The sequence below is a fragment of the Mastigoproctus giganteus genome, chromosome 1 (assembly GCF_048544385.1).
Source record: "Mastigoproctus giganteus isolate SK-2022 chromosome 1, ASM4854438v1, whole genome shotgun sequence".
Lineage (NCBI taxonomy): Eukaryota > Metazoa > Arthropoda > Arachnida > Uropygi > Thelyphonidae > Mastigoproctus > Mastigoproctus giganteus.
In genome coordinates, this window is record NC_143575.1 from 272,533,419 (window position 1) to 272,552,332 (window position 18,914).

General features: G+C 39.0%; 1 protein-coding gene across 3 annotated transcripts in view; it reads left to right on the forward strand.

Annotated features, from left to right (window-relative positions):
• The window catches only part of ctrip (E3 ubiquitin-protein ligase ctrip), an 894,611-nt gene that overhangs the window by 647,924 nt on the left and 227,773 nt on the right, over window positions 1-18,914 (forward strand). For all 3 annotated transcript variants that reach the window (XM_090377644.1, XM_090377653.1, XM_090377662.1), the window contains one exon: window positions 12,111-12,319. In XM_090377644.1, the coding sequence (XP_090233770.1) occupies window positions 12,111-12,319 (209 nt within the window). The remainder of the gene's footprint in view (window positions 1-12,110; window positions 12,320-18,914) is intronic.

The following is an 18,914-nucleotide window of genomic DNA, read 5'->3' on the forward strand; positions in this document are numbered from 1 at the left end:
GGTTGAGCAAGCTGAATGCTGATGGGATTCTTCATCTTGCTCAGACTGAGAAACTGAGGGGGGCTCAGTTTCAAATTGAGTAAAGATAGTTGTAGAATAGATGTGCAAAAATTTGTCTTTAGCCAGTGGGTAGTTGATTGGTGGAACAGACTTCCATCTTTTGTTGTGGAAGCTGATAGCCTAAATAAATTTAAGTTTGAGCTGGACAGGTATTTGGAAGGAATGGAGGGGTGAAATGGGAGGGGTTTCTTTTTTGGCTGATGCTACATAAGCTTGCTTTCTTGCATTGTATACCTCTGCTAAATGAATCAGATCGGTCCATTTGATATCGATGGTTCAACTGTTGATGATCCTGCTAATGTAGCTAACGAACTAAATGAGTATTTTGCATCTGCATTCACACATGAAAAATTACTCAGGCAGGGTAATTCCAGAGGCGAATTAAACTCCAGCAGTGAGTTAGATGATTTTGTAATAACTGAGGGAAAAGTGGAAGAGAAATTATTGAAGATAAACATAAGAAAGGCACCTGGGATGGATGAGATCTATCCAGTTATATTAAAGGAGGCAGCAAAGGAAATAAGCAAACCCTTAGCCATAATTATGAGAGCTTGCTTGGACTCGGGAGGTACCCATGGAATAGAGATGTGAAAATGTGACCCCAATTCACAAAGGAGAATCTAAGGGCGACACCAGTAATTACAGAACTGTTAGTTTAACTTCCGTTCCAGGGAAATTAATGGAGGCACTGGTTAAAGAAGCACTGCAGGATCATGTAGACAAGACTTCAGTTATAGCTCGGACACAGGATGGGTTTCTTAAGGGGAAGTCTTGTCTGACCAATTTGATCGGATACTATGATGTGGTCACAAAGGAACTGGATGCAGAGAATAATTTTGATATCATATATTTGGATCTTAGAAAGGCTTTTGATACTGTTGCCCATGGAAGACTGCTGCTATGGATAAATGGATGGTTGAGTGGGAGAAGACAGAGTGGTAATCAGTGGACACTGCTGTTCATGGACTAATGTTATTGGTGGAGTCCCCCAGGGTTCAGTGTTGGGTCCATTGTTCTTTTCTGTATTTATTAATGATATTGATAATGGTATATCAGGCTTAATGTCCAAGTTTGCAGAAGATACAAAGATTGGCATCGTTGTTGATGACACTATGCTGCTTCAACAGGATCTAGAAAAGTTGAATAGATGGGCTGAGATGTGGCAACTGAAGTTTATCACTTACAGATGTAAAATACTGCATATCGGAAGCAGTAACCTCAGAGTAATGTATCAACTGTGTGGTACTTCAACAGTCTGCAAGAGTAGCTCATCGTGTCTATTCGATATACAGTCAATCCTCGTCTAGCACGATAGTTGTGTTCCTAGAAATCCTCATGCAATATAAACAACAGGCCCTATGGGAAAAATAGGGTTAGGTGTCGACTACCCAAGATTGAACACACATTTGTAACCAAAGCTTTACCAAACACAATAAATAATCGTAATAAAATACGTAAGTATTTTATTACGACTATTACATAATAAAATATTGCTAATGATTTTGCTTCTGTCATAATAGCAGACTTGTTTTTTGTTTGATTTTCTATCCAAACAGATAACAGCCATTCCATCTCTTCCAATTCTTTGTGTCTTAATCTAATGGATTTTAGTTACACTTTGAGTTGTTCCTGCGATGAAAGTTGTTTTTATTTTCTCTGCATTCTTTGTAATTCTCGGCGTTGCCTCATTTAGGTCTGTAGAATGCGCAATATCACATGGTCTTTCATTTCGCTCAAAGTGTTTCACAGTTTCATATTTTTTCGCTATCGACAGTGGTGGACTGCCCATAAGCCTTACCGGGGAAACCCCGGTGGCCGGTGTGATTTTAGCCATAAACCGTAGTATGAGGCCACTGTAAATTTTCCCGGGTAAGAATTTTTGATCCAGTCCGCATCTGTTTATCGATATTGCTTTTTTTTTCCCCCCTCTCTGAATCTGCAGTGTCTTCACCAGGACACTTTCTTTTCACACCTTTTAAGTATTTTACTCATTTTTAGGGAATAAAGCACAATTACAGGATGAGGAGGCACGCTTGATACACACACAAACAAAGCTGCATGCGTTTAGCAACTGAATAAACAACACCGTAAAGGCAGAAATACACTATTAACACCTCACATTTTACTAAAGCACATTTTTACGTTATTATGGTGAAATGTGTTTCCCCTTCACTGATATAAAAAACATAAATACATTTTCAGAATCTTCTCTTCATTCCTATCGTGTTGCGTTCAGTTGGGATGATTCCGGATTCGACTGCCATTTCTTGTAAACACAAAGGCGAATCGTGCATAAGCAAATTTGGTTCGTGTTATATAAGATATCGTTCCCCTATTTATACCCCTCGACGTGGGTACCTGTACGTGGTGAGGGGACCTCCCAGTGACGCTGCTGGACTCCCAGACTAGCATCACTGGGATCCAACGCCCACAGCCCAGGTTCCATTCTTACATCAATGGAATCCGCCGTGTTTGCCGTGCGCTGCGACCCGTGGAAATTCGGAAAGGGGGATCCTGGTGGTTGAGCGGCCCAGCTTCAATACACCACTTTGGCCCCTGCTTCGACAAGACGGGTGGTCCTGGAAGGCCCGGCTAGGATCAATCGGCTAGTAGATTCGCCTGCGAGGGTCAACCGTGTCAATGCCACGCCCCTACCCTCATGGTCCGAGGGACAGGATTCAGGCTGGCGGCAGTGCGGGTATAGTGTCTGGGTAGCCCTGGCGTTCCACTCCCGAGCGCATTTATTGCATGCCGGGTAGTGGGCATCCCTTTGGACTCCGTGGTGGGTGGGGAGCCCGGACACTGAACCATATAAAAAATTCTATGTATCCTGATAAACTAAATTCTTCAGGGGCCCCAACGGTCCCTATCTGAAACTTTAGAAAAAGATACTGATAGCATTATTGCTACAAAGAGGCAGCGAACAGAAATATCATCAGGGCCTGTTCCAAAATTTTTAATTATTCATTCCACCACTGAGAAACCGATTGGCAAAATGTCACCCTTCTTCATACAGAAAGGGTTAGATGGGTTAGCAGGGTCACCCAAATCAGTTAAGAGGCTCCGTTCTGGAGACCTCTTAATTGAAACCAAAACTGACAGGCAGTCTGAGCAGCTGCTCCGTGCAACATCAATCGGAGGAGTACCCATAACAGTGACACCACATAGAACACTCAGTTCGTCGAGTGGTGTCATTTCGGAATGGGACCTTCTCGACGTAACCAAGGAGGAAATCTGCTTAGAATTGAAACCACAGGGAGTTACTGCCGTTAAGAGAATAAATGCGCGTAGGGATGGGAAGCTTGTTAAAACCAGGAGCATTATCCTAACTTTTAACTCGCCCAAACCTCCTGATGAGATTAAAGTTGGCTACATCAACTGTCCAGTTCGTCCATATGTTCCAAACCCTTTACGGTGTTTTAAATGCCAGAAGTATGAACATTCTCAAATGGCCTGCCGTGGAGTCTTTGCACGCGCTCGATGTGGTGCAAAGGACCACGAAAAACAGCATGTTCAGCCGCAAAACCCACCTGCATTAACTGTGAGGGAGAACATCCAGCCTATTCACAAGCATGCCAGAGGTGGAAAGAAGGAAAAGAAATTCAACGGCTGAAGGCAGAGCTAAACATATCGTACCAGGAGGCAAGGAAAGCGGTGAAACCTCTCGACATCAACAAACCTACCTACGCCTAGAAGGTAGCAGAGAGATGTTCCATCGGAACTCAGACGGACATGACCATTCCTCCAAAAGAATCATTCACTCCCATCGCACGCTATCTCTTAAGTCCTCAAAAACCTGCACAGAAAGACCAATCAGCTGCCACTCCTATATCGGTACCTCCTAATGCTCCACAAGTAACAAAAGCAATCGTGAAAGAAAAGAATAAGAAAGGTGAAGTACCCCCTAGTACCCAAGAAAATATGGATGCTGAGCAGAAGGAGGTACCCGAAGATTCAGTTTTGGAGCTCTTTGCTGAGGAGGAAATGGACACTGGACAGCGTCCATACTTCCCCAGGAAGGATAAAGCCAGAACTGAAAAAGGTAAGCCCTCAGCACCTCGGAAGCCGCCTGATGGACCCACCAAGCCAAAATAATGGCTAAATTCCTACAATGGAATTGTCGTGGATTCCGGCGTAATACTGATGACATCAAGGCCCTCCTGCAAAAGCACGAACCAATTTGCTTTTGTTTGCAGGAGACTTATCTAAAGGCAAATGATAACCCCACCATACATAATATAACACTTTTTCGTAAGGACAGAATTGCGGATGGTCCTGCTCATGGAGGAGTGGCTATCCTTGTGGACAACCAGATCCCAGTTCAGCCCTTGCTAATTACAACTAGCATTGAGGCTGTTGCAATTCGCCTTGCAGTTGGATTTTTACTAACGATCTGCTCAATTTATTTGCCACGGGGGACTGACATCTCCCAGAAAGACCTTGATGATCTTGTAACACAGTTGCCTCCCCCTTTCTTACTTCTTGTGGATTTTAATGGACATAATACCCTGTGGGGTAGGATTCTACCGTATGGATTCTCCTCCACTTCCCAAGTGAGTGAAGGGAGTAGAGAAGGGGAGCAGATAGAGAGATCAATGGTAGAAAAAGTATGGGTAGGAATGTGGATGAAGGTATTTGTTCCAGTATTTAGAAGGGAAAGATCATTGTCATTTAGCATACGCTCTATGACTCGCCCCCTTCCGTTGAAGTGATCACTTCCCTGTGATAACCTCGCTATATAGTGCGAGACCTTGTCTTCCTTTTAGGTTACAATGGTAGAAGATTGATTAGGCTGACTGGTCTGCCTTCCAACATCAGGCAAATTTTGACCTAAGTACAGTTAGTCTGGAGCCTATCAATGATGCAGTAACGTACATCACAGAAAGTATCGTCCAAGCAGCTGCGAATGCTGTTCCAAAAACATCTGCCCGGTTTCCACCATTTCCCAATACTTTGGTGGAATTCACAATGCACAACAAAAAAGGCTCAAAACAAAGTGTGGGGAATATTTCGCCGATATCCTACCACGAACAACCTTATAGCCTTCAAACGTGCACGAGCCAAAGCACGCTATATCCGTCGTCAGAGTCAAAAGGAATCGTGGATCCATTTTACATCATCTATTAACCAGTCTACCAACTCTAAGGTAGTCTGGGATAAAATCCGGAAAATGAAGGGAAAATATACATCCCACCCTTCTTCAATCCTAGATTATAATGGATGTATTATTGCAGATCCAACTGCAATATCCAATGCTCTTGGGGAAACATTCTCTAACATCTCTGCAACATCTTCATATTATCCAGAGTTCCTGGTCCTGAAACGTAAACTAGAAAAAGAAGCACTTAATTTTAAGACTAAGAGCATCTAACCCTACAGCAGGGCATTTATTATGCAGGAACTGAAAAGAGCCCTCGCTCTTTCCAGAGCAAGTGCTGTTGGACCAGATGGCATACATTATGAAATGATTAAACATCTTTCACCAAAATCTATGGATTATCTGCTCTTTCTATATAACAGAATCTTTATTGAAGGGCAATTTCCGGATTCCTGGCGCAAGGCAATCGTTCTTGCCTTTGTTAAGCCAGGAAAGGATCCGAAATTCACTACCAATTATCGTCCTATTGCTCTGACTAGCTGTCTGTGCAAAAATCCTGGAGAGAATGGTTAATTCTCGTTTAATATGGTATTTAGAATCAAATGACCTTCTCTCCAACATCCAGTGCGGCTTCCGAAGGAACCGGTCCACTTTGGACCATCTTATTAGACTGGAAACATCCATCCGGGATGCTTTCCTAAAACGCGAACACTTGGTGTCAGTGTTCTTTGACATGGAGAAAGCGTATGACACAACTTGGAGATTTGGCATTTTAAAAGATTTACATAGCCTAGGCCTTAGAGGGCATCTCCCCTTTTTTATTCAAAACTTTTTAGCCAATCGATCTTTCCAAGTTCGTGTGGGATCCTCACTCTCTCGTTCCTTCAGCCAAGAGGAGAGAGTACCACAAGGATCAGTATTAAGTGTCACGCTTTTCGCCATCAAAATAAATTCTTTCACAGAACAACTTCTTCAAACTGTAAACAGTGCCCTCTATGTTGATGACTTTAGCATTTTTTGTCAGTCAGGCAACATGAGGGTTATTGAAAGACAACTGCAAAAAGCCATTGATCGCCTCAATTCCTGGGCACTTACTAATGGCTTCAGGTTCTCACCGGAGAAAACCGTTTGAGTACACCTTTGTCGTAAGCGTAATCTTCATCCTGAACCTGAATTAAGGCTCGGACAAAATGCTATTCCAGTAGCAGGGGACACAAAATTCTTGGGACTCATATTTGATAAAAAACTGACATTTCTGGATCACATCCGTCAACTCCGCACAAAGTGCACACGAGGGCTTAATATTCTCCACTCGCTCTCCTCTACATCTTGGGGAGCAGATCGATGCACCCCTCTACGGCTTTACCGTGCACTTGTGCGATCCAAATTAGATTATGGGTCCCAGGTATATTCCTCAGCCAGAGACAGTGCCCTTTGATGGCTGGATCCTGTCCATCATCAGGCTCTCCATATCGCTACTGGAGCATATCGCACATCTCCTGTCCAGAGCTTATACGTCGAAGCAAACGAACCACCGTTATCGCTTCGATGTAAGCAGTTGAAAACTGGAATCCCTGCTAGACCATCCTATGTGGCCATTCGTTTTTCAGCCACGATGGGAAAATTTGTACAATACCCGTAAGACTGCCAATCGTCCTTTTGATATTTGTCTCCAAGAGCTACTCAAAGAACTTAATATCAAGGTAGACAAGGTTGCCCAAACACCTAAGCAACCCCTTCCACCCTGGCATGCTCATGTCCCGAAATGTGATTTGTCCCTTCGGAACTGGGGAAAGTCGGACGCTCCATCATCCGTCTACCTGCAGCTTTATTCAGCACACCGAGCTGAACTTTCTGACTTCGCGCCAGTTTACACAGACGGTTCAAAGTCAGAATCATACATGGGATCTGCTGCTGTCTTTACAGACAGCACCACATCGAGCAGATTCCCTCTGAATGTAGCATATTTACTGCAGAGCTGCACGCAATTGAGTTAGCCTTGGATCACATTAGTAAATGCCAATACCAACGGTTCATTTTATATTCCGACTCTCTTAACATGTTACAGGCTTTAATATCTGTGAGATATAATCCTCATCCAGTTCTGTCTAGTATTCAGCAGAAGATTCACTTCCTCTGTGGACGTGAATATGATATCCGCTTCTGCTGGATTCCCAGCCACATTGGGATTCAATGTGGCTGGGAATCCAATCAGCAATTCCCAATAATAACTGCTGCCTGTCAGTCCCCTATACAGACTACAGGCAAATAATACACGAGAAGATACACTCCCAATGGCAGGATTCGTGGAATAGACAGACTGCGAATAAATTATATCATATAAAGCCTGTAATTGAACCGTGGCAGTCTAGTCTGCGCAGGAATCGTAAGGAAGTTGTTCTTGCCCGGACCCGCATAGGACACAGTCATTTAACTCATTCATTTCTGCTGAGGGCTGATGACCCTCCTATGTGTGTGTCCTGTGGCACAATTTTATTAACGATTAGACACCTTTTAATTGACTGTCCAGATTTTAGCAGCACCCGTTTTACCGCTTTTAATCATCTGACTGAACCTTATACACTCAGTCAGATTTTATCTGACAATGACAACGTGTCTGCTGTTTTTAACTATTCTAAATCAATAAAAGTTTTTAATTGTATTTAAAATTTGTTATTGTTATCTCTTTGTTGGTTTATTTTTTATATACCTGTTATTATATATCTGGACATGGTGGCCTAACTACTTAGGTCACTGAATGTTTTAACTTTTTATAATATGACCGGTATTTGGTGCATTATAGCCTTAGTTGCTGATGCGCCAATAAAACGCAAACCCAACCCTATTTATAAATCGTGTATGATCGAATTTGTGTAATATAAACACGTGTTATACGAGGACTGACTGTACAGGAATTTTTCTAGCAGGGATAAGGAGGTGATTATCCCTTTGTATAAGGCAGTGGTCAGGCCACACCTTGAGTACTGTATACAGGTCTAGTGATCTCATTTTAAGAAGCATGTAAAGCTGCTGGAACAAGTACAGTAAATCCCTGCTATTTGCAGTATCTGTATTCACGATCGCTGATTTAAACCTAAAAAAATGTGAATTTTAAAGCGCTTTGTACATTTTCCGCCATGAAAAAAACATGGGTGTGGCTAAAATCATTTTGCCTAAGCCACAGCGTAGTACAGTCAGTCGTCTTATAACACGTGTTTACACTACACGAATTCGATCTTACACGATTTATAAATAGGGGAACGATATCTTATATAACACGAACTGAATTCGCATATGCACGATTTGCCTTTGTGTGTACAAGAAATGGCAGTTGAACACGGAATCAACCCAACTGAACGCAACACGATAGGAATGAAGAGAAGATTGTGAAAATGTATTTATTTTTTTATAGCAGTGAAGGGGAAACACATTTCACCATAATAACTTAAAAACCAACACAATTCCAGCTATCGGTATTATCGCAAATGCAATTATATAGAGTTCACTACCAGTGTATAACAGATTCCACTAGCAGGAACACAACTGGAAATTGTTTTTATTGTTTTATGGTAGTAACCCCCAGAAATGTAAAAGTCAGCTAGTGAGGTGTTAAGAGTTGTCTCTGCCGTTATGGTGTCGTTTATTCAGTTACTACACGCTCACAGCTTTATGTGTATCAAGTGTGCCTCCTCATTTTGTAATTGTGCTTTATTCTCTAAAAATGAGTAAAAATAACTTAAAAGGTGTAAAAAGGAAGTGTCCTGCGCTCAATGGGTGGGGGTGACAAAATTGCGTGCGCAGATGTTTCAAGCTAATCCTTGTTCAGTATGTGTAATGCGCTTGTCATAGAAGGTTTCATCTCTTGCTTTTAATTGATACGTTTACAAAAGTGAAAAATCTACCATTTTGCAGTGTGTTGATGTAAACAGACTTTTTCGAGCGTGTTAAAGTTAAAAGAAAGTGACTTTATTGTGGACAAGTTCTTTTCTAATCCTACAAAAATATGGCCGCGAATAAAACTGAATTGTTAGATAAAATTTGTAATGGTGAAAGTGTCTCCTCAGTGGTAAAACATTATAAAATCAATGAGTCATGGGTACGATCAATCAAGAAATCGGAAGAAAAAATCCGCCGTAGCGTCCGTGAAAACGCGCTAATTGCATCAAAAATTTGCTCTGTAACTCGTGATGTGAAATTAGAAAAAATGGAAAAGGCTTTAAATCTGTGGATAGAAGACCAAACTCAAAATAAAATTCCGTTAAGTTCACCTATCATTCATGAAAAGGCAAAACACCTTTATCAACACTTTAGTGAAACTGGTGATAGCACTGGCGGGATAAGTTTTTTAGCCAGCAAAGGCTGGTTTGAAAGATTTAAAAATCGATATGGCCTTCATAATGTGAAACTGGTAGGCGAGTCTGCATCAGCGGATTTCGTGGCTGCAGAAAGTTTCCCGACTGAACTAAAAAAATTAATTACGGACAAAGGATATGTTTGCGAACAGGTGTTCAATGCAGACAAAGCTGGGTTGTTTTGGAAGAGAATGCCAGCCAGAACATACTTAACACAAAATGAAAAATCTGCTCCTGGATTCAAAGCTTCCAAAGATAGGCTTACTCTTTTGTTTTGTGCAAACGCTAGTGGACACATGATCAAACCGATGCTTGTGTATAAATCGCAGAATCCACGTGCTTTGAAGGAAAAGAATAAAGGTCATCTTCCAGTTTATTGGAAATCCAATAAAAAAGCCTGGGTAACAACTACACTTTTTAGAGAGTGGTTTAATGATAGCTTTGTGCAAGAGGTGGAAAGTTACTTAGCTTCAAAATCTCTGCCTTTCAAAGTCTGCTTCTTATTGATAACGTGCCAGGACATTCAAGCAGTCTAGAATTTGACCACCCAAACGTTGAAATTGTGTTTTTGCCACCCAACACCACATCACTTTTACAACCGCTAGACCAAGGTGTGATTTCTGCGTTTAAGTCCTACTATGTTAGGAGAACTTTTACTGGCTTAATTGAAAAAATGGAAAGGGAGTCAGAGTTAACTGTAAGCCAAAGTTGGAAAAATTATAACATTGCAGATTGCCTGATCAACATCAAGACATCAGTTGATGAGATAAGTGCATCTACAATTAACGCGTGTTGGCAAAAATTGTGGCCAGAAGTGGTTGTTGCTAAAACAATCCCTAATGTCAATAAACTGGTTGCCGATATTGTAGAAATTGCACAGGGAATAGAAGGCGGGGGCTTTGAAAACATCGATGCAACAGACATTCACGAACTTATTGAGACTCATGCAGATGAAATTACAATAGAAGAGTTGGATGAATTAGTAACAAGGTCAAATGAAAACCAAAATGATCCTGAGGAGGAAGATCTCGACGTTAGACCAGAGTTAAATAGTAAGTCATTAAAGGAAATCTTTAGCCTCTCTATACAACTTTCAGAAAAGGTGGTGGAAACGGATCCTAATTTGGAAAGAAGCATCAAGTTTAAACGAGACCTAGAACAATTACTCTTGCCTTACGGGGAAATTCAAAAGGAGCTCAATAAAAAAATGAAGAAACAAACTTCGATTATGAGTTATTTTTCGCCCAGCAACCTATGTTCTTGAAAGGTTTCTTTAAAATGTCTAATAAATATGTACAGTATTACATTTAATAAATTGTTTCTTATTTTCATTTCTATGCCTTATGCTTGTATTTTTCTATGTACTCTCTACGTTTGTCTATGTACATAGTCATATTATGTAGGTAAATACTCATAATACGTACAGACAAAATTTTAGACTAATTTTTGTTATATATTTCATACTTTGGAACGGAACCCTTTTATTACTATGGGCGCCATAACTCAGTATTCGCGTTTTCAGTATTCGTGGAATTTCTCAGGAACGTAACCCACGCGAATAGCGGGGGTTTACTGTATAGAGAAAGGCAACAAGATTGGCGAATGGAAGAATGGGTTGCTCTTATGAAGAAAGGCTCATCTTTTGCAAATTACAGTGTCGGGAGCCTAGACACCTGCGAGGTGATCTGATTGAAGTGTATAAAGCCTTGAATGGTTTGATTCTTAATGCTGATGGGATTCTTCCTCTTGCTCAGAATAATCAACTGATAGGACATAAATTCAAATAGAGGAAAGACTGTTGTAGGGAAAATTTGTGGAAGTTTGCCTTTAGCCAGCAGGTGGGTGATTGCTGGAACAAACTTCCATCTGTCGTCGTTTTAGAAGTTGATAGCTTAAATAGATTCAAGGCAGAACTAGACAAACATTAGGAGCGAATGGATGGATGAAATGAGAAGGGTTTTTTTTTTTTTTTTTTGGCAGATGCTATATAAACTTGCTTTCTTGCATCATGTGCCTTTACTAATGCTAAAGTATACACCAATATATTAAAGACTGAGAGAAAAATTAAAATCAATCAAAATATAGAATTAAAAGAAATAAAGGTACACAAGCCTAAAAACACAATTTCTGAATCCCTCTTTCTCTTTTCTCAGTGACTGTGTTGATACATGCAAACATGTCCCTTTTGTGTTGTATAACTTTATACTCAATATGTGGAATTATGACCCAAATTTCTTAAACATGTGCCATAAGTAGTCATCGTCTATTCGCAGTTGAACTAAAAACTACCAGAACTAACTTTTCCTTCTCCTCACTTATCCTGTCTACTTTTGTTTTTTCAGAAGCAATGTTTTTTCATGTGTGTCCTTAAAATTGCAAGCTGTGGAAATTTGGTTCAGATCTTCTCTTCGATCCATAAATAGTACTAGAGTGTAATAGGTTAATACCTCATGTTTGAGATCATCATAAAAAATAAATAAAGTGATGTCAATTTGAAAGTTATTAATTCGTTTCTGATAATTTGGATTATAATTATTTCAAACATAATGGAATAATAATAAAAAATGTTAAAGTTTAAATACCTCGTCTCTTTGTAACAGGCAGCCATGATGATAAATCAGGGACAAGGACGGCATAAATTGCAATTTCTAATAGGTGATCAAGTATTGCCTTATAATATGACAGTGTATCAAGCAATTCGACAGTATAGCTGTTTGGAAGGACAAGGCTCAGATGGTCATGATACAGACACAGATTCAGAAAGTCCATTAAGTTATACAAATATTTGGGCCCAAACTCATACTATTTGGTAAGTTCTTTAATATTTGTTTTTCTTGTAAAATAATTTATTCTAATGAAGTTTGTCAGTAGTTTTAGGGAAAAGCCTGATTTGCTAGAAAATCATAAAAGTGCCATTAGTAATATTTCAGCAGTAATAGTAGCAACACACAAAAATACAAGCGAATATATATATACAGTGCATTCCGGTTAATTGGGCCACCGGTTAATCGGGGCAGCCGCTTATTTGGGGCAAATTGTGAAGAACAGAAACAAAACAAATATTTAGTCTGAATTTGTTCCGCTTATTTGGGCCAACTCGCCGCTTAATTGGGGCAGTGAAGGTCTTGATTGAACAATAAACTATATTTCGATGGCGCGCACAAACATCTAAATATAGTTTATTAGGCCTGACGTAGCCCAGTGGTCAGGAGCGAGAGTGCATCGCACGCGTTCTTTGAGTGGACCGGGGTTCAAGCCCGTGACTACTAAATACGATAATTGGCAATTTATTGTAAACTCTACTGACTTGGTTGTCGTGCCGGAGTATAAACAGAATTTTTTTTATTGAACAATAAACTAATTTAGATGGTTCGTAACAAAGAGGTCATGTGGGCAGCAGCGGAATCAGTTATTGCGAAGTCGTGCTGTACAGTGGCTGTTTTACGTTTGTTCTGTGTTGTGGTAATCGGATTCTGAAGAAATTTTGCTGAAGAATAGATTAAAAACTGTACCAAACAGTGCACTGATTTTGGTTTCCCCCTCCCCTTTTTTTCAATACATTTAAGACCCCTGCCAAGATGCCACGTAAAGATTTGTCACTTTCAGAAAAAATCGCTATTCTTGACAAGATAAAAAGTCAACCTCCTGCCATCGTCAGCTAGCGGAGATAATAAAGGTGTCAAAATCTACGATTTCACGACTGCTACAGCAACAAGAAAAACTTAGAGAGGAGTGGACATTGAGCGTGGATTTAAAGAAAACATCTCATAAGCGAAAGAGGGAAGGCAAAGATCCAGACGTCGAAGATGCTTTGAATCAATGGTTTTCCACTGTATCTAAACGAGGAGTGCGTGTAAGCGGCCCTATGCTAAAACACAAGTCAGAAGAGTTGGCCAAAAAGCTAGGTCACGTAAATTTTAAAGCGACGGATGGTTGGTTGTCTCGATGGAAGTGTAGACATGACATTAGTTACAAAAAAGCACATTGCGAGAACGACAGTGCTGATGCTACGAGTGCTGAGCAATGGAAATGTGAAAAACTGTCAGAGTTGCTTAAAAAATTTAGTGCGGATGACATTTACAATGCCGATGAAACAGGTCTATATTATTGTGCTACGCCGGATGGTTCCCTCAGCTATCAACACATAACACTGTCTGGTTCAAAGAAAGCAATGGATCGTGTAACAGTGTTGTGCTGCTCAAACATGTCAGGAAATGATAAACTCAAACTTTTGGTTATTGGTAAAAGTGCCAAACCTCGTTGTTTCAAGGGGCTTACAATAAGCAGTTTGCCAGTTTCGTATTATGCCAATAAGAAGGTGTGGATGACCACATATATTTTTACGCAATGGCTAATGAACTGGGACGCGGAACTGCAACGGAAGTCCAGAAAAATTCTGTTGATATTGGACAACTGCACTGCACACTCTAATGTAGCTGGTTTAAAAAATATTGAACTGGAATTTTTACCCCCTAACACCACATCCCTGATACAGCTTATGGACGCGGGAATTATAAAAAATTTGAAGACCTATTATCGCGGAAAGCTGGTTAATCACATCCTTGAAGCAATTGAGGAAAATCTGCTGACATCATCTTCGAAATCAATAGAGGTTAGTGCAAAAGTTTCGATGTTAAAAGCTGTACAATTTATCGCCAATAGTTGGCGAGTAATAACCAGTAAAACAATTCGGAATTGTTTTGCTAAATGTGGTTTCGCGACTAATTGTGATTCAGACGCGATAAGCTGTACAGAAAATGAACTGGCTTTGGAACTGCAACAGGTCCAAAATTGTGAAGAATTTTTAACGATTGACGATAACCTTCAATGCCACGATGAAAATGAAGATTATGAGGAAACGATTATTGAACAAATTGCGGCAAAACACTCAGAGACACCAAAAGACCAAGAAAATGATGACGATGATATACCTAAGCGAGTGACTAACCAGGATGCCAGGAAATGTATCGCTAAATTGAGATGTTATTTCATGCAGGAAGGCAATGAAGACAGTCCTTTATCAGCATTAGATACCTGCGCCGACTTTGTTCAATTGCAGTCCATAAAGAGGACACGTCAGGGTACACTTCATAATTTTTTCAAAGTAAGAACCCTTAAGTAATGTGTAACCTTTGCCTGACACGGACATTATTCTGTACTGTATCTTCATTTTACACATGTACATACGTACATTTTGTTTGCTTTTAGCTTTAGTTATTTTTAAATAAATGTTTGTACCAATATAACTTAAATACAGTGTGCTTTCTTTAAATACCACATTCCCTTTATTTTATTCATACCTTTTTTGCCTCCGTTAGAATGTGCTTTTCAGCTCATTAAAATTTCGCTTAATTGGGGCAGCCGCTTAATTGGGCCAAAGTGATCTGTCCCGATGTGTCCCAATTAACCGGAATCGACTGTATATATATATATATATATATATATATATATATATATATTAAGAAGGGGAAAGAAAGCAAATGTATAAAACTGCTGAAATACCATAATAAGCCTAATAATAATAAGTGGTCACTTGAATTCAAAAAGTAGAGTGTAAAATTTAATATAATGTGAATATAAAAATACAAAACATAAATATACAATAATTTACAAATAAAAACAATGATGCATGAAGCAAGCTTTGTACAACATCACCAAAAAACTATCCACTTCATATAAAAAGAAATAAAATGAAAAAACTGAAATACCATACATAAAACATAGTATGTTGCTTTTAGCAGTAGATTGTATGCTGCTTTTTGCAGTAGACTGCATCTGTTTTAAGTATTTCATACTTAAAACAGATGCAGCTGCACTAAGATTTTGTGGTGCTTTCTTAAGAGCTTTTATCTGAAAAAGATAACATTTGCAGCTGAAAGTTACATATGGTATTTTATGTATTATGATTTTGGGGTTTTGTCTTCTTTATTTCTCATTATACGTATCCAGTTTTAATTGCAAATTATTAATACAGTTTTAAAAATTTGATTTTTTATGTTCACGTAATATTACATATATTAAAGTTCTATTTATCTCTCTAGTCAATCTGTAAAGAATTTTTATGAATCTCAATCCTAAATTTCAAGACTGATTGGTTCCTGTTGTATGGGAATCCTTAGCTGCTATTCAAGCATCACTTTGACCTTGTATACTATCTAAATAAATTTATTAGATCATTAGAATGGTTCTGAGTTTATGAAGGGGTGCAGTTTGTATAAAAGGATAAACACAGCAGCTAAATTAATTTCCTCAGGACATTTTTCTACTATAAAATGTGGACAGATATCAGAGTGAAATATACACATGTACTACAATAGACAGATGCAGATCATGAATGGTTTTGAGAGAGAGAGAGAGAGAGAGAGAGAGAGAGAGAGATGGATTGGGGCAATAAAATATCAGCTGTCAGACTCTGCAGAAGTAGGACAATGTACATTTGCCATCTTATAAGCTCGCCATCTGTCATCATGCTGTAAAATAACCTCTTCCAAAATAGAGGGTGTGCGGGTTCCATGATTGCAATTATTGTTGGAACATTCCACAGCTATATGGAGTGCTTCCAACAGGGAGTGATAACGAGAATTGTGTGAGATCCAAAATTTCAACATTGGAATGTCAGTTACAGTTAACATTGCTGTTCACACAATAATGCTCAGTAGTAGCAAATGGAAATAATTACGTCAGAAATAATATATATACAGTAAACCCCCGCTATTCGCGGTATCTGTATTCGCGTATTCGCGATCACCGATTTAATATAAAATGAAACCTAAAAAAATGTGAATTTTAAAGCGCCGTGAATATTTTCCGCCATAAAAAACATGGGCGTGGCTAAAATTATCTTTCCCGGTCAAAACAGCGCTCGGTGGGTGGGGGGAAGAGGAGTGACAAAATAGCGAGCGTGGATGTTTCTCGCTAATCCTTGTTCAGTATGTGTTATGCGCTTGTCATGGAAGGTTTCGTCGTTTGCTTTTAATTTATATGCTTATAAATTGAATAAATTTATAAATTGATATGCTTACAAAAATGATAAATCTACCGTTTTGCAGTGTAAAACGGACTTTTTCGACTGTGTTAACGGAAGAAAGTGACTTTATTGTGGACAAGTTCTTTCTAACTCCTACAAAAATATGGCTACAAATAACAAGAGAAATGTGAAAATATCAAAGAAGGTGATGACATTAGCGAATAAAATTGAGTTATTAGATAAAATTTCTAATGGTGAAAGTGTCTCCTCAGTGGCAAAACATTATAAAATTAATGAGTCAACGGTACGATCAATCAAAAAATCGGAAGGAAAAATCCGCCGTAGTGGCCGTGAAAACGTGATAATTGCTTCAAAAATTTGCTCTGTAACTCGTGATGTTAAATTAGAAAAAATGGAAAAAGCTTTAAACCTGTGGATAGAAGACCGAACTCAAAATAAAATTCCGTTAAGTTCACTCATCATTCGTGAAAAGGCAAAACTCCTTTATTAACACTTGAGCGAAACTGGTGATAGCACTGGCGTGATAAGTTTTTTTGCTAGCAAAGGCATATTACATTTAATATTAAATTGTTTCTTATTTTCATTTCGATGCCATATGCTTGCATTTCACTATGTACTGTCTATGTACATAGTCATATTATGAAGGTACATATAATACATACATAGACAAAATTTTAGACTAGTTTTTCTTATATATTTCATACTTTGGAACGGAACCTCTTTATTACTATGGGAGCCATAACTCAGTATTCGCGTTTTCGGTATTCGCGACATTTCTCAGGAACGTAACCCCCGCGAATAGCGAGGGTTTACTGTATATATATATATATATATATATATATATATATATATATATGTATATGTAGGGTGTCCCAGGAGAAAAGGTCAATATCCCAGGTGGTGAGAGGATGGGTCATTTTAAGCAAAAAAGTTCATATAAACATGTGCCCTATCCTGAATGGTTTCCGAGATAGAGGTATTTGAATATTTATTTTTCAAGTGACAAATTTGGAACAGTTTATAATTAATTTTCAAAAATGCCACCATCAATTTCAATGCACTTTTCTACTTTCATTAGAACATGTCGTGTTGCTTGTCTAAGTTTATCTTCACATTCCTTTATATGGGCAACAGCGTCCATTATGCGAGCTAGCAGATCATCTTTTGTATCCACCTTTCTTCTGTACACTTCACTCTTCATCCAACCCCATAAACAAAAATCTAATGGAGTTAGGTCTGGAGACCTTGGTGGCCAGTTAATGGCATGACCAATCCACCGATTAAGGAAAATTCGGTTTAGATGTTGTCTAAACATGTCTGGTAGAATGGGAAGGGGCCCTGTCATGCTGAAAGTACATAGCACACTGTGTGGACAAGGGAATGTCTTCTAGTTGTTCACCTAATGTGTTTTGCAAAAATTGAAAGTAATTGTCCTGTCATTCGATGTTCTAAAATAACGTGACCTATCAACGGGTTATCGATCATACCGCACCACACATTGATTGAGAAACGAACTTAGAAATTTGTTTCCACTGTACTATGTGGATTCTTGTGCAACCATCGATGAGTGTTACATGTGTTGTTGATTCCATTCCAAGTAAACGTGGCTTCGTCAGTAAATAGTATTGATGGAAGCTTCACGATTGGCATTTAACCAATGACAAAATTCAAGATGCATGGCACAGTCCCCTATATGAAGATTTTGCACACACTGTGGGTGAAATGGGTTCAACCTCTCTTCATGTAGTGTTCGCCATGCACGTGTTCGTGAAACACAGACGTGCAGAAAGTCTTCATGTGCTAATTGTAGGACTATGCTGAACCATGAGCAGTGGGAAGCATACCACTTGCACACAATGCAATGTGTCGAAAACTTTGGAAAACACTCTACGATCTAGAATTCAATGTGTAGGAAAGCGCCAACGATATTCTTCAATAGCAGCAGGGGGCACTACCATCGCAGAAGCTGTAAACATATAGCATATCTATATATTCTGCATTAGTAAAAATGTGCAGTATTTTTAGCAAATACTTCTACAATTGGAACTGGCAACTGACAATCAAATGGCGCAGTCTGATGGGAGGGAAGGAAAATATTGTGCGCCAATTTCAAAACAAATGTACATTAAAGTAGCTCTATCTCGGAAACCATTCGGGATAGGGCACATGTTTATGTGAACTTTTTTGCTTAAAATGACCTATCCTTTCACCTCCTGGTACACCCTGTATATATATATATGTATATATATATAATCCAAATATACTAGTGTTAAATTGTAAGATATATACCTAGAAAAGGTATATATCAAACGATGAGGTACTTGCATTACGTTAACTTATATAATTTGGACATATATATGTATATATATATATAATGTAATGTAAAAGTTAGGCAAAAGTAATAAAAATAAATAAA